General features: G+C 45.4%; 3 protein-coding genes across 3 annotated transcripts; all 3 read right to left on the minus strand.

The window, feature by feature from the left end:
- Nucleotides 1-1,557: 1,557 nt before the first annotated feature.
- On the minus strand, nucleotides 1,558-2,380 carry LOC147957895 (uncharacterized). Its single transcript, XM_087532017.1, has 2 exons — nucleotides 1,713-2,380; nucleotides 1,558-1,606 (listed from the first exon to the last, which is right to left on the minus strand). Exons 1-2 carry the CDS (start codon nucleotides 2,378-2,380, stop codon nucleotides 1,558-1,560), a joined length of 717 nt encoding a protein of 238 aa, XP_087388143.1.
- A 3,166-nt stretch (nucleotides 2,381-5,546) lies between these two features.
- LOC147957896 (uncharacterized) lies at nucleotides 5,547-6,282 on the minus strand. The gene is made up of 2 exons (XM_087531878.1): nucleotides 6,066-6,282; nucleotides 5,547-5,944 (listed from the first exon to the last, which is right to left on the minus strand). The coding sequence occupies exons 1-2, from the start codon at nucleotides 6,280-6,282 to the stop codon at nucleotides 5,547-5,549; spliced, it is 615 nt and encodes a 204-aa protein (XP_087388004.1).
- Nucleotides 6,283-8,751: 2,469 nt separating this feature from the next.
- Nucleotides 8,752-13,696, minus strand: LOC125548560 (polycomb group protein FIE1-like). Its single transcript, XM_087534993.1, has 15 exons — nucleotides 13,636-13,696; nucleotides 13,270-13,499; nucleotides 12,215-12,587; nucleotides 12,065-12,130; nucleotides 11,854-11,976; nucleotides 11,308-11,388; nucleotides 11,138-11,230; nucleotides 10,635-10,710; nucleotides 10,470-10,549; nucleotides 10,301-10,372; nucleotides 10,024-10,083; nucleotides 9,773-9,869; nucleotides 9,468-9,531; nucleotides 9,296-9,355; nucleotides 8,752-9,102 (listed from the first exon to the last, which is right to left on the minus strand). Exons 2-15 carry the CDS (start codon nucleotides 13,314-13,316, stop codon nucleotides 9,027-9,029), a joined length of 1,368 nt encoding a protein of 455 aa, XP_087391119.1. The 5' UTR covers nucleotides 13,317-13,499; nucleotides 13,636-13,696; the 3' UTR covers nucleotides 8,752-9,026.
- Nucleotides 13,697-15,351: the final 1,655 nt, after the last annotated feature.

Genomic DNA, 15,351 nt, shown 5'->3' on the forward strand with positions numbered 1-15,351 from the left:
AGATTGCGATGATGATGATGGCCCCCGGTGACACTCCGGTGCCACCGGAAGCGAGGGGGAGAGAGAGCCCCCTCCTTCTTATTCTTCCTTGACCTCCTCCATAGATGGGAGAAGGGTTTCCCCTCTGGTCCATGGCCTCCATGGCGTGGGATGGGCGAGAGCCCCTCCGAGATTGGATCTGTCTCTCTGTCTCTCTGTTTCTGCTTCTCAGATTCTACCTTTTCACCGTTTCTTATATTCTCGGAGATCCGTAACTCCGATTAGGCTGAAATTTTAACAGGATCTCTATCCGGATATTAGCTTTCTTGCGGCGAAAGAAGGGCATCAACCGCCTTACGGGGTGGCCACGAGGGTCAGGGGCGCGCCTGCCCCCCCTGGGGCGCGCCCCCTGCCTCGTGGCCCCCTCGACCATCGTCTCGCGTTGATTTCACTTCCCAAAAATCACATATATTCCAAAAAAATCTTCGTCCATTTTTACCCCGTTTGGACTCCGTTTGATATGGATTTTCTGCGAAACAAAAAACAGGCAACAAACAGGAACTGGCACCGGGCACTGGATCAATATGTTAGTCCCAAAAATTGTATAAAAAGTTGCCAAAAGTATATGAAAGTTGTAGAATATTGGCATGGAACAATCAAAAATTATAGATACGATGGATACGTATCACGCACCATGTCCATAAGTGTACGGTTGCGCCTTTCAGCTACTCCATTTTGTTGAGACTCGCCCGGCATTGAATACTGGGCTACTATGCCAGTATCTTGCAAGAACTTCACAAAAGGTCCAGGGACTTGGCCATATGGAGTGTGCCGACCGTAGTACTCTCCCCCACGGTCGGACCTTACTATATTTATTCTTTTATCATGTTGATTTTCAACTTTAGCTTTGAATATTTTAAATTTATCGAACGCTTCAGATCTTTCTTTGATTGGATAAATATAACCATAGCGAGAGTAATCATCTATGAATGTTATGAACGAGTCATATCCTTCCACACTTTTCACCGGAAATGGTCCACAAATGTCAGTGTGGATGATTTCTAGTGTTCTTGTGCTATGGATTGCACCTTTTTTGATTTGTTTTATGTACTTTCCTTTAATGCAATCTATGCATTGTTCTAAGTCTGAGAATTCTAACGCAGGAAGAATTTCACTTTTGACTAATCTTTCTATTCTCCCTTCGAAATATGGCCCAAGTGACAGTGCCATAATTTCGATGAGTCGAATGTTCTCTTTCTTTTCTTTAATTCTTTGTTGGACGCGGAAACATGTTCATTCACATTGCATATAGAATGCACTTTTTCACGAAGTGATAACAAATAAAGCTCATCGTGTAGTAAAGCATCACCCACATAAGCATTATTATACCATATGGCACACTTGCCATGTCCAAAATAACACTGATAATTTTCTTTGTCCAAACATGAAACGCTAATTAAGTTTTTATTACATGAAGGAACATAAAGAACATCTCTAAGTAGAAGCTTGAATCCATCAGCTAACTCCAAGGAGATGTCGCCGACAGCTTCAACTTCCGCTTGAATTCCATTTGCTACCTCAATGCCTCTTTCTCTTCTTAGCATAGCCCGGGTCGAATGGAATCCCTGTAAACAATTTGCAACATGAACAATTGCTCCTGAATCAATCCACCAAGTAGATTTTGAAAACTGTGTGTACAAGGATTCATTAACTAAGAAACAATGTTGTTATCTTGCTTTGCCATTAAGGACTTCAGCCAAACAGGGTAGTCTTTCTTGTAATGCCCGGTCTGCTTACAGTGGAGACAAGTGTCTTTGTCCACTGGTAAAGGCTGTTGCTGACGCTGATGCTTATAGGGAGCTTTCCCTTGTGGCTTTGAAGGAGACCTTTTGTTGTTTTGATTGTAATTCTTTTTCTTGTGACCCTTCACATAGTTGAGTGTACCACCATGTGAGGCTTTGAGTCTGTCCTCTTCTTGGACACACATTGCTATTGTCTTTTCAATGTCCCATGTTCCAGGTGACATATTGTAGTTCACAACAAAAGCTTCAAACTCCTTTGGCAGTGAAGCCATGACCAGGTGGACCAGGAGCTTTGGTTTGATTTCCAGATCCTCATCCATGGGCTTTAGCTTTGATGCCATATTGCTCATCCTGAGGATGTGCTCTCTTATGCCATGACTACCACCTGTGTAGCGTTCTGTCACCAGTTGCTCTAACACCTGGGTGGCATATATCTTTGAAGAGCCAGTGAACTGGCTCTTTATCTGTGAAAGCAACTCCCCTGCGGAAGTGCACTCTGCAATGGAGCCCACAAAGGTGCTCTCAATTGTATTCTTTATAAATGCCATGCACTTTTTGTTTGCATTGACCCACTTTTGGTTTTCTATGATGTATGACATCTCCAAAGGAGCATAATCTCCCCTCTTTTTAGCCCACGCAACATCATCATCAGTGGCCTCTCTTACTGGCTCTGTAGGTCTGACCGGCTGTGGTTCATCCAGAACCCAGTCCAGATCAACAAAAACAAAGGCCAGTTCAACTTTCTTCCTCTACTCAGTGTGATTGTCATCTCTGAGTGTCGGAACATCTTTTAGGAAACTTATCAAGTGAAAGCCTCCTGAAATCACAATTTTAAGTGACATCAGTATAACAATCATATGCATTAATCTAACGTTGGTCAAATTAAACATACAATTGTCTATGTAATTAAATATATATTACCGTTGGGCAAAATATTAGAAATAAATGCACCTTTAAATTTCAGTAATAAAACATGATCATGTTATTAACAAGGTTGGTCATAAAAATAACATAATCATATTCATTTTAATAATCACTTTAACATGCTCTTAAAAATAATACTATGTAAACTTTTATTTTCTTTGTAAAAGAGCACTAATTATTTACGCAGCGGAAAAACATGAATAAAAAAATCTATGAACTTTTTATTATTTACAGAAACTTTCTTTGACCGAATAAAAAATCATGAACTTTATTATTCTCTATATAAAATTCATGAACATTTCTTTTCAGAATTTGCATTTTACTTTTCAGAAACGCTCTATTTTTTGAACAATCAAAAAATATTTGAAACTTTTCTATTTACTTTTCAGAGACCTTTCTTTTTCTGGAAAATAAAAAATTAGCCGCAGCATAACCCAGCGCGCGTGGCCCTAAGAGGAAAAAGCCAGCCCACAGCCTGGCCTGCGTGCCGCCCGTGGCTGTGGCCTCGGCCCAGCGCCAGCGCGCGCTGCTGCCACCGGCCTCGTCCACTTTTGGCCCAGAAGGCCCGCAATGCTCTAGGGTTTAGATCTTTGTCGTCCATCGCAATCCGACGGTGCCTCGTGGCTTTCGCTGGATCAAAACCAGCATGCGACACAACGGAGGGGAAAACCCTCGTGCACTTCCCCCGTGCGCGCCGCTCTCCTCCCTTTTTCTCTCCGGGTGTTGCTGTCCCGCTCACCGGGCCGCCGTGCCGCGGTACCAGGCCGGCCGCCGGCCACCGGAGACGGGGCTGATAGCCACCGCTCCCGCAAGCTCTTCTCCCTCCCCCTTTTTCTCTTTGCGTGATCCTGTGGCAGAGAGAGAGGAGCCCGTCCTCCGATCTGTCTCCTCGCAGCGGGGTCGGGGCTCCGCCGGCCGGCGGCGGCGACAGCGCGCCACCGCGCCGCGCGAGCACCCTTTTCCCCTTCCCCTTCTTTTATTTTTATTTCCTTCTTCTCTCTATCCACCGAAGCAAGTGAGAGAGAGAGAGATCAGCGACGCCAACAGAGCCCTGCTCTGCTCCTTTGTGCGATACAACGACGCCTCCCCCGCCCCCCTTGCCGGTGCATGCGAGCTCCCGAAGGAGAGCGCGCCGCCGTCAAGCGGTTCGGTGGTGGTGCCCTTTGCCCCTTGCGGGGTAGTGTTCTTCATCCCGGATCCTCGGCGTGCCGATGCTATTCGGGATCGAGAGGAACGACGCGGCCGGAGTGGCGGCACAACTTTTCTTTGAGATTTCTTTGCCCTCTTTTTGCTGTTAGGGTTCTTTGGGGAGGGGAACTTTTTTTCTTTGTGACCTATATCAACCGAAAAATCCTATACCCAACCTGTCTGATACCATTGATAGATCACTGGATCGGTTAGGGTTAGGAATTCTCTGGTAGGCCTACCTTCTGCCTGACCAGACGAGCTCGATCCAGCGCTGGCCATGGTGATGTGGTGACGGCGGCGATGTCGACAGAGAGTGGATGGCGGCGGTGGTGGAGCTTCCCGTGAGCACAACGCTAACCCTAGATCGGTAGGGAGTGTTCGGTGGGGTTTGTGACAGCGATCAACCTCGTGAGTCGTGCCCCGACCCCCACCTCTGTTATATAGCGCGGGTCACAGGGGCCCACCAACCATGGTTTGGTTGGGCGCCCCCGATCAGGGCGCGAGTCAGGGGCCGTTCGACCCATTGGGTTCGAACGGGATAGAGATCAACCTAACACCTTCCATACGCTGGGGTGCAACGCGGAGCATCCCACCCATGTCACCGCTATGCTCCACACATGCATGATCGTCGGGCAGTCCTAGATGAGGTGCACCGAGCTCTCGAGGTTGCGCATGCATGGCAGAAATATCCGTTTGGCCATCCGCACCATTGTAGCCTGTCATTGCTCCACAGCCGATTCAGGTGGAGCAGCCACAGAAATATCTTGTTCTTGCCCGACGCCCACCCCTTCCATATGATCTTCTTGAAGCAGCAAGTGTTATTTCCGTCCAGCTAGACCTTGTATGCCGAGCTGTTGGAGTAGCGGCCCGAGCCGATGAGGTTCCACGAGATGGTGTCTCGAGTGTGCTGATCCAGCACCGGCGCCGCTGCCCGGAACTCCCTTGCCAGCATAGTGGCCTATTGTATGATGCCCTCCTCGTCGCTGTGCCTTAGGTCGAGGATCGACCTGCCCCCTGTAGTGCAACCCGCACCGTTCTATTCTTCCTGGTAGAGTGGTTGAACATCAGGGGGTAGGCGTCGCACATCGGGCGTCCCTCGAGCCAGCTGCAGTGCCAGAAGGTCATCGCGTCACCGTTGCTGATGGTGACCGTCGTTGATGCCGCGAAGAGGGCGCGATCGCCGTTGTTGCGGGGCATGCCGGTGCCCACCCATGGTCTCGCCGGCTTCCGCAAGCTCCACCAGAGCCATCTTAGCCGCAGAGCGTGTGGAAAGCGCGGTAGGTCATGGATGCCAAGGCCACAACTACTTTCCGGCTCCGTAATGAGCTTCCAAGCCACCTTGCATTTCCCTCCCGATACCTTCTCATCTTGCGCGCAGAGGAAACGGCGACGCGCCTTGTCGATGTCTTTGAAGAGTTTCTTGGGCGCCCGACGGACAGTGAGTGCGAAGGTTGGCATGGCCGAGAGGACACATCGCACCAAGACACGCCGTCTGGCTAGTGGCATGAGCCTGCCCTTCCACCCAGCCAACTACGTGCGAATTCTGTCAAGTATGAACCACCCTAGTCCTGCCTATCATGACAGGGAGGCCAAGATATCTGATTGGGAAGCCTGTTGTCTGCCCGCCACAATTCAAAAGGACGTCGCCAAGGTCTACGTCGTCGTAGCAGATGGGGACCACAGAGGATTTTGGCGGGCTGACACGCACCCCGTGGCCTCACCGAAGAGCTTGAGAACCTCCATCAGTGCGCCGATCTCCTCCCGGGGTGTGTTCGCGAAGATAATGGCGTCGTCAGCGTACAAGCTGACCCGTAGCCTTGCCGCGCTGCCCGGTATTGGCTGCAGGATCCCCGCACGCGCCGCCCGTACTAGTAGCCGATGCAGCGGGTCGATCACGATGATGAAGAGGAGGGGCGAGAGGGGGTCCCCCTGTTGCAACCCACAACGTGGAAGATGATCTCGCGGGGGGTGCCGCTCAGCAGGCAGGCCGATGCAGAGGTTTACAACAGGGAAGAGATCCAGTTTCTCTAGCACGCATTGAATCCCAGCCGCTGCATCAGATCGAGTAGATACTCCCATGAGACGCTATCAAAGGCCTTGGCTATGTTTAGTTTCAGAAGGAGCACTGGGGTTTTGCTGCGGTGCAGAGCTCTGATAGTGTTATGCACGTACATGAAGTTGTCCTGAATGCACTTGTTCTTCTGGAAGGCAGTTGGCGCCTAGAGAGCACTTTAGCGATCAGCTTCGCGACGGAGTGTATCAGGTTGATGGGTCGGTAGTCACCAACAGTGGTGGCCCCTTCCTTCTTGGGCAGCAGGAAGATCATCACTAGGTTCAGGTCGCTGAAGTCCCCCCTAGCAAGCCTGTAGAAGTGGTCGAAGACGGCCATGACATCGGTCTTGATTGTGCCCTAGCAGGCCCAGAAGAACGTGCCCCAGAAGCCGTCAGGGCCCGGCACCTTGTCCATCGGCGATGCCATGATCGCCTCCCACACCTCCGCTTCTGAGAAAGGGTTGTCCAATCCTTCGTTCTGTATTCGTGGCAGCTCAATGGCATCCCAGTTTAGAGTTCGTCCCCTTGTACGCACCGTGTCCAGCAGCTCTGTGAAGTGGTGGTGCACCACAGCGGCCTTGTCGGCCATTTATCACTGAGTTTCAGTGGAGTTTGTGCTCTGTTCTTGACCATGCCTCCTTTTTTGTTGTTGTTTTTGATGTTTCCGTTTTTTTTGGTTTGGTGATTTTGATGGACTTTCTCAGGGTATCGTACCGTGCAGTCGGGTTTCTGGGTTGCATGGTGTCATTAGGTCCATTACCATCTGACCATGTCCACGTAAAACTCATTAATTCTTTTGTGTTGAACCTTCTGCACTAATCAACTAGAGTTTTTCTTCTATTTCTTTCCTACTTCTAAAGTTTTGAGTTGATGGTCATCCGTTCACTTTCAATGCAACACCTCCTCTCGAACCAGACAGCTGACACACAACCAAGCCATACTAGTGACACACAACCAAGCCATACTAGTGACACACAACCAAAGCATACTAGAAGTTGCTATGGGCTACAATGCAAATAAATGAATCAAATAAATGATTAAGGTCGTTTTCAAGTCCATGACTCATTTCTCCCTCATATGTTCAGGCTACTTCGGACGTCAAATAGGTGTCCAGCGGGTTCCCCAAAATTCAACCGTCTACACAGTCTAGGCTCCCCCAAATCTATCCCATATGTGGGAGAGAAATGTGATTATCCGTACTATGCGTCATGTTATCTCCAACACGCGGTCCCAGTATAAAAACCCCACCCCAGGCTGCCGTTGGAAATATGCCGTAGAGGCTATAATATTGTATTATTATATTTTTATTTTCATAATTAAGACTTTATATTTCATGCTATAACTGCTATGATTCTGGAATATGTGATCGAGTGAAAAACTCATATGCATGCGTGAGATGATAAACGGTAAAATATAGGTTCCGGGTCTTGCCTCTAAGACTGGCTCTAGTGTTGTTGGTGATCATCTTTTCTCGATCTCAGGATATCGTTAAGTGTAAAGATAGTCATGAAAGAACATTGAGAGTATGACATTAGAAGAACGATCATATTGAATCAACCCAATCTTGTTTGTTATACTTTGAGATAATGTCATCTGAAATCAATTGTTATAACATAGAGCGTTAGCATGTGTTTTAGTTTCTCAGACCATGAGAGTATCTTAGTCAGTTCGTACCGTACAATGGACTTTGGGGTTGCTCAAATGTCATATGTAACTAGGTGATTATAACGACAGCTTACTGGTTCAGGAAAAAGTTTGACAAGGGAATAGAAAGGCTTGAGGAACAACACTTATCACACGAAAAAGGCTCGCACCGCGCTTTATATATAAAGCACTGACCACAACAACCATCCGGATACAAACACTATACCACCACACTCTAGGGTAGAAACATAGATGTTGAAGCTCAGCTACATCCAAATACCACCAAGAAAACAAAATATAAGCAACAAAGCACCACTTGAGGTAAATGAAGCATAGCCGAACATCGATGAGCCGAGGCCTACAAAGTGGCGCCTTCAGGAAGGACACGACACAAGAGTGCCATCACAGCCCGATCGAATTGATTTGGGATTTCACCTAGAGTGTCCCGGAGAGGATCGAGTAGCCGTGATGATGCCTTTAGGAAGGAGGCGACGCCCACGGGCGTCGTTACCGGGTTTTCACCCCAGCTCGCATGATCCAAGCCCGAAATAGGTATGGGCACAGCCATACCACCACCACCTACCGTCGATCACCAGCCACCACGCCGCCCTCATGGCCATGATAGCTGGCGAGCATCCGAGCCATGGGCTCCGCCCACAAGCACCGTTGCGGCTAGGGTTTCCCCCCGGATGCTCGCGGGAGCATCGCGGGAGGGAGGGGGGAGAGAGAGACGGGTCAACTTCCGAACAACACTTATCAGGGTACAAAAGAAAGGGTTGAGGAACAGAACGAAGAACCGGTAGAGACCCATGAATGAATCTCCCGCGACTGACGCAGAAATGGACAATTCTTGACAAATTTCCGCGGAGCTTAGGGAATGTGCCATTTATAAGCCCACTTATTGGTCTAACAGTTCAAGAAAGGTTTTTACCGGGAAAATGAATTATCGAGCTACTAAACGGGCCTTGCGGCGCCATTTACATCCCAAGCAGAGTTACTGTAAAATTCACGTGTTCCAAATAGACCACGAAGACGACACAACAAGCCGACCGGAGAAATTCAGGCCATTCCAGCATCAGGATTATGATGAAGTTCTTCTTCACCCAACAAAGTGTTTCGTTTGGGTGTGTTACGCGAGCAACAGCAGGCTCAGGCAGCTCAATTGGAATGCACAACAAACAAGTAGCAACGAGGACTTAAGTTTAGTTCCCACATTCGGTACATGATAGAGCAAACATAATAAACTGAAACATCCGGCAAATCATCGAATTAACAACATCCTAACTTACAACATTATAAGCTCATAAACCCTAGCTTTTCGACTAAGTAAGGCTGATGGGTACCATTGACTAAGTAAGCACACAACAACCCCCCAATTCAAGCTCAAACTGGCTGGCATTGCCATGGGGCCGCACAGCATGGTGGTTTTCGGTTGCTTCAATTTTTCGCAGCTTCATGTTCCACTTCGTCCCAGCGGTATATGCTGCCATCCTTGCTGCAGGCAACGATCGTGCTGAAGAATGGAAGAAAAGAAGAAGAGTGACACACAATTCTTATGCGTCAACACCAAAACCAGACTTGAAAGAAGAAAAACTATGATGGATGCACATAGCACACATGAGAGGCTATATCCATAAAAGTACAGGATAAATAAATGCTAGAGGTACTACTGGATCAGAGGTGGCGAACGGAACATGGTGATGTACCTTCCATCAAACGACACTGCAGTCTGCCTTATTGTCATTTTGCATTGCGGACTACTCAGCCTGGAAATTATCAGTGTGTACATGCAGGAACATACAAGTTAATAGCTAGCACCACCACAACATGCAGAGGAGGAGAAACTGGGAATAGCTGAACTTGCTTGGTTAAACTTACATGGTAATTAGCTCAGGAGGGCACGTCTGCACATCCCACACATAGATTTTGCCTTCACGGTTGCCTGTTTACGAGCAAACGATTAACCACAAGAGTTATACATTTTGAATTTCATCTAACCCTGATCGGGTGCATGTAGATGAGTTCGTTTACGAGCAAACGATTAGCCACGAGCATGTTTTCTACAAATATCATTTTTTCACGTCTACAAGTACGGCCATCCTCAGAAACTTGTTGACAATCACATAAGTACAATACAATACAGAAATATGTCCGCAAATAATAATTTCAATATAAAGTGTTACCTATTGCTAATTGATTGAAGTGAAAATCACATGAGAATTTGATACACCAAATGTCACAATCGGGCACAGGGTACTTCTGAAGAACATCAATGCTATCCTGCATATGGAATGAAGAATCACTTCAGATGAAGGCACATAGTATGGCCGGCATCATTTTTATAAACAAAGGAGCACAACCAGAACTAGTTTGGATTAGTACAAAAGTATAATTTGTTAAGCCCTATAGTTCTTTAAAAGTAAAACTGCATCACCTCGCCGTGACCCTGCTCTTTTGTTTTTGGCTCCCACAGAACAATTTCATTTTCAACACTCTGCAAGTTCAAGGCAAAGCAGATCAGATGTTTTCATCCTTCAGGAAATAATTAAACCAGCATTGAGAAACAGGTGGCAGCACTAATCTTTGATATAAAAAGAGACTGTAAAGTATGATATTACAGGTTTCAGGTATAGTCTGAAAGTTTGCACCAGTAAGCATTCTAGCACTGTGTTCACACTAATTCGTCTCTCCTACAAAAATGAGCAATTTACCTTCGACAGGATGAAGTCACCAAGCCACCTAGTACAGTCAACATAGTTAGAATGCACCACGCAAGTCATAAGCTGAAAGGGGATAGATCAGCACGATGCTGAGAGGGTTAAGAACAATACTAAAAGTTTGCATAATAACAGGTTCAAAGATGAGAGATACTTAACATACCGGAAATTGGACAACTTTTGTTGGAAATTTTGATGGAAGGTCAGTCCATGTAAAGGATTTCTTCACGTATGGCGAAAATTCTATGACAACATTAACAAAACATGTCAGTGATCAGCAGTAATAAAATGTAAATAGGAAGCAAGATCGATGAAATGGTTCTCTAACCTTTCATTGACCATATTTTAACTGTATTATCCATGCCACAACTGGCAATTCGGTGCACATCAGAAGGGTGGAAGTCCTGATATGACGGAAGTATGAATGAAAGGACAGTTAGTGCCGAGATAACATGTTTTATTTTCCAGTGATACTAACTAAAATTTGATCCACTCAATAATGCCAGTAGCTGGAAGACATGTTTTAACTATATTTAGAGTGTGTTCGGATTTAGTCCAAGCTAGCCTTGACAAATATTTGGCTAGCTATAATTTTGGTGAAGATTTTGCTAGCCCATAATTTGTCCAACATTGGTAAGAAAACTGAACTAGGGTGGCCAAACGAGCATTGGCATGCCAGAAAATTGGCCATGATCCTAACAAAGATCAAGTTTTTGATTATGAACAAAATATTGGTAGGGTAGCTTTTGGACACAATCCAAACATATCTTCGGGCAGTGAAGTGAGTGGTAATATAAAACAATGTCACTATAGGAGGTAGGTGTAACTTACAACACTCAATACATCATGACGGTGACCTCCTCCTCCAGCAAAAATCAAGATGCAGATCCCTGTATGGACATTCCATAGCCTAACAGACTCGTCCTATAAGGCCATATAAACTGCGTCAGAAAGGTAAAAGGCATAGGTATATCCAGCATCACACCAGGTTATCTGCCAACCTTGCTTGCAGAAATGAAGAGCGAAGGATTCAATGGTTGAGTTCTGATCTCATTTATTGAACCACCATGGCCAATAAAACTCTGCATGATTTGTAAGACGAAATAAGAAACGTACTCCACGTTCGTAATCATTAGTTTAGGATATTGAATCATCATATATATGCCCAATTTCATTACTACCTCAGAAGAATAGATCTGCTAGGTTGTATCCATCCGTCCTAAAATAAGTGTCTCAACTTTGTAAAGTTGAGACACTTATTTTGGAATGGAGGGAGTACATGTTTTCACCATGCTAGACATACTAAAGTATTTGACATCTACAATCTCTTTCGGAGAAAAATAAGCTACTGCATAGCAGAAACACAACTTTTCCTAAAATTCCAAATCATCATCTCGAATGACAATACAGGGAAACCAACAATTATCAAATAAGTAACTGTTTTCAGAAAGGACATCAAATAAGCAGCTGAATAGTAGATTGATGCAAGTGAAACTTCATCCATCTTGGCCACAATAACGAAGTAGAAAACTCTGGCACTATTATACCTTAAACAACTTCCCGGTGGCACAGTTGATGACCCGAATGACCATATTGGTTCCTGCTGCCACTAGCAGTGGTGTGCTGCGAAGGTCAGAAACCCAGCTCAGAGTGTAGAATGACTGAGCATCCTGAGATAAGATGCAGACCTCATCAGCCTCAGAGAAAGTACAACTAATATAATAAACTGAAGATTCTAGAGATTGTAATGGAGCTTACGTCCGCATCAATGTATGCTTGCAGAACAGCCAAGTTACCGTCGGGGAGGCCACGGTACGTCGTCACCTGCAAGATCAACACGATTAAGAACATTCCCAAATCTAAAGACAGAGCAAAGATCGAGCGAGCGGGCAACCACAAAAGGCTTACACGATTGCCGCCGGCGGTGGCGAAGATGTCGTAGTAGCGGGCGTCGATGAAGTTGAAGCTGATGGCGTAGAGCGGATGCTTACCCTCAGTGTGCTTGCTGCAGAGCTTGAACTCCGGGCTCCCGCTGGGCACCAGCGACCCCACCGCCGCCTCGCACCCTAAACCCTGCACCGGGCGCAGGCTCGCCATGGGCTCCGGGAGAGGCTGGGGCTCTGGCGCCTCCTCCTCCTCCACCGCCGCCTTCCCCTTCCCCTTCCCCCTACCCTTCCTCTCGGCCGGCGCTTTCGTGGCAGCGGCGGCGGTGGCTTGGGCGGGTGGGATGGGGCGGCGCTGTGACCTCCGGCGCGTGTCGACCTCAGGCGTTGTCGTCGCGCTTCAGAGTTGAGAGATTTGGGGTTTAAACACCGCACAGAAATGAGATTTACATTTTCTTCTTGCGAAAATCAAATTAGGAAAGAATCAAGTGGATACTACAAAACTTTGCTGTATCAATAAAAGCAATTAATCGGGCACCTGCAGTTTACACTTGGATTTACATCTTCCATTTTTGGCAAACCTTTAACGCAGTACAGTAATTGGGTTTTCAAATTGCAAATAAGGACACGAGTATATCAATAGCAAAAATTTAATTATATACGTACACAGGTTACAACTGGATTTGTACTGTAACTCAGATGGGGCTACTGCATTCTGCAACCGGATTTACATCCATTCGCAGCAAAAAAAAAAGATTTACATCCAAATCTTTCTTTTTCACAGAACTGAACAATTGTTCAACAAGTTGATATACCTGGATTTTGCTTCAACTTCACTTAAAAAGTTGAGTAAACAAATTTCCCACTGTGAGGAAAATCACTCATACTAAAGAAAAAAATGTTTTTTTGAAAATAACCTAATAAACTAAAACTATTTGTGTTATCAATGACAATAAACCACATACCATAACTAGATTGAGAACCAAAGGAACTATATAACATAGATCTGAAAATAAAATTTACTTTGATTTAGTAAGAAAAAAAAGTTTGGAGTAAAAATATTTTTCGTGTACCACTTACTTGCCATTGGACCCCATCAGCGGCGTCTCATTGTTCGGGGTGCTCATGCCGTAGCAAGTAGTTGGACTAAGGGGCCTTGATAAGATGCCTAAGGTGTAGTTGTGTGGGGTTTTCTAGATAGTTGTCTAGACAACGACACTAAACATGTATAGTATGTTTGACATGCTTTGCCGGATATGGAAGAAAGCGCCGATTTTTTGTTCAGGGGAGTCTCAGATCCACATGTGCGGCTGTAACCACAAAGAAAAGATGGTCAGAATTGAATAAGGCAATGAGATGTCATTGTTCGATGAACCCGGGTAAGTGTTAAGGTGCGATAACAACAAGACAACTGGAGAAGAGGAACACGACGAAGATAATGGATACCAGCAGTGAAGGATGTCGATGGCGGCGGCGGCGGGGGCTGGGATGAATTGTATGTTCTGGTGTATGTTCGGGTTTATATAACTGAAATTTAGGGTTTCAAAACTAGTTGATCAAAATATGTGTTCATGGGCCTGTTGTTTTCACGGGCCTACCCGTTACTTGGGCCCGACACCTTACAGAATGTTCGTGGAATGAACCCATAGATTTTTCATCATCTATAAAGGTCATTTCGATAAATAAAAACTAGATTAAACTCCCATTGATTGCACTACACTAATTTCATAAGGATTATTCGAGTAGCTAGATCTCCAAAAATACTCGTTAAACTCTAGTGTGCATGTAGTCCCTACATTGAAGTTATTCAGTACTTTTTGTATTTGTAGTTCATGTATATAGTATGCAATGTACTATTAATCAACATAATTGATTTGTGTATGGCTTTGTGGTAGCACAAATCCTGCTTTAGACCTCCCTTTTCCAAACTGTTGATAAACTTCCAAGCCGGATATTCTAATTTACCCTAGAAACCTTCATCGATTGTAACATCCTCCCTTCATGGATCTTGGAGGCTTTCTACTCCTGCAAAAGTTATCGTTCCAGTTAGCATAGGATACATGAATCGCGGTACTCCTTCCCCGAGTCTGGATTTCTACCAAACAAAAAGCGCATCGACCACGTCTTTGCCTGGTGTGACCCATGGCTTTTCTCCTTGGTGACCTTGCAATGTGCCATTGTTCTTAGTGAATCATTATCTGATGATGAATATGAAAATGAAGACATAGATCTGATCTGATATTGTTAGAACCCCACGGTCGATGCTAGTTATTGAGGGTTTTTTCATCGAGTCCTAACAACACTACTAGAACAAGTACACAGATTCGTAGTCATGGGAACATTACCCTAGGTTTCGGTGCATCTAGAACACGAATAAAAAGTCTCACATAATCTACCTCATTCGGGCCCCTGACGACCCATAAGTATAGGGGATCAATCAGTCTTTCGATAAGTAAGAGTGTCGAACCCAACGGGGAGCAGAAGGAAATGACAAGCGATTTTCAGCAAGGTATTCTCTGCAAGCACTAAAAATGTTGGTAACAGATAGTTCGATAGCAAGAAATTCTGTAACAAGAAAGTAACACTAACGGTAAATAAAGTGCAGCAAGGTAGCCCAATCTTTTTGTGGCGAAGGACAAGCCAAAACAGTTTCTTATAATAAGCAAAGCGTTCTTGAGGGGACACGGGAATTTCATCTAGTCACTTTCATCATGTTGGTTTGATTTATGTTCGCTACTTTGATAATTTGATATGTGGGTGGACCGGTGCTTAGGTGTTGTTCTTACTTGAACAAACCTCCTACTTATGATTAACCCCCTCGCAAGCATCCGCAACTACGAGAAAAGTATTAAGATAAAATCTAACCATAGCATTAAACTTTTGGATCCAAATCAGTCCCTTGCGAAGTAGCGCATAAACTAGGGTTTAAGATTCTGTCACTCTCGCGACCCATCATCTAATAACTACTCCACAATGCATTCCCTTAGGCCCAAATATGGTGAAGTGCCATGTAGTCAACTTTCACATGACACCACTAAGGGAATCATAACATACATACCATCAAAATATCGAACACATATCAAGTTCACATGATTACTTGCAACAAGATTTCTCCCGTGACCTCAAGAACAAAAGTAACTACTCACAAATGATATTCATGAT

Source organism: Triticum urartu, chromosome 7A, assembly GCF_056163025.1.
Source record: "Triticum urartu cultivar PI428250 chromosome 7A, HENAU_Tu73, whole genome shotgun sequence".
Classification (NCBI taxonomy): Eukaryota; Viridiplantae; Streptophyta; class Magnoliopsida; order Poales; family Poaceae; genus Triticum; species Triticum urartu.

Bases quoted from the DNA above. Each gene is read 5' to 3' on its own strand.
- LOC147957896 (XM_087531878.1), bottom strand. From the start codon at position 6,282: ATGGCCGTCTTCGACCACTTCTACAGGCTTGCTAGGGGGGACTTCAGC. The intron at 5,945-6,065 runs GTACGTGCATAA...GATCTGATGCAG, and splicing joins TGCATTCAGGACAACTTCAT to CGGCTGGGATTCAATGCGTG.
- LOC147957895 (XM_087532017.1), bottom strand. From the start codon at position 2,380: ATGTCATACATCATAGAAAACCAAAAGTGGGTCAATGCAAACAAAAAG. The intron at 1,607-1,712 runs AGATAACAACAT...CAAATTGTTTAC, and splicing joins AAGTCCTTAATGGCAAAGCA to AGGGATTCCATTCGACCCGG.
- LOC125548560 (XM_087534993.1), bottom strand. From the start codon at position 13,316: ATGAGCACCCCGAACAATGAGACGCCGCTGATGGGGTCCAATGGCAA. The intron at 10,084-10,300 runs GTAAATTGCTCA...TTGAACTTGCAG, and splicing joins GTGACTTCATCCTGTCGAAG to AGTGTTGAAAATGAAATTGT. The intron at 9,532-9,772 runs GTAACACTTTAT...GCTCGTAAACAG, and splicing joins CTTCAATCAATTAGCAATAG to GCAACCGTGAAGGCAAAATC.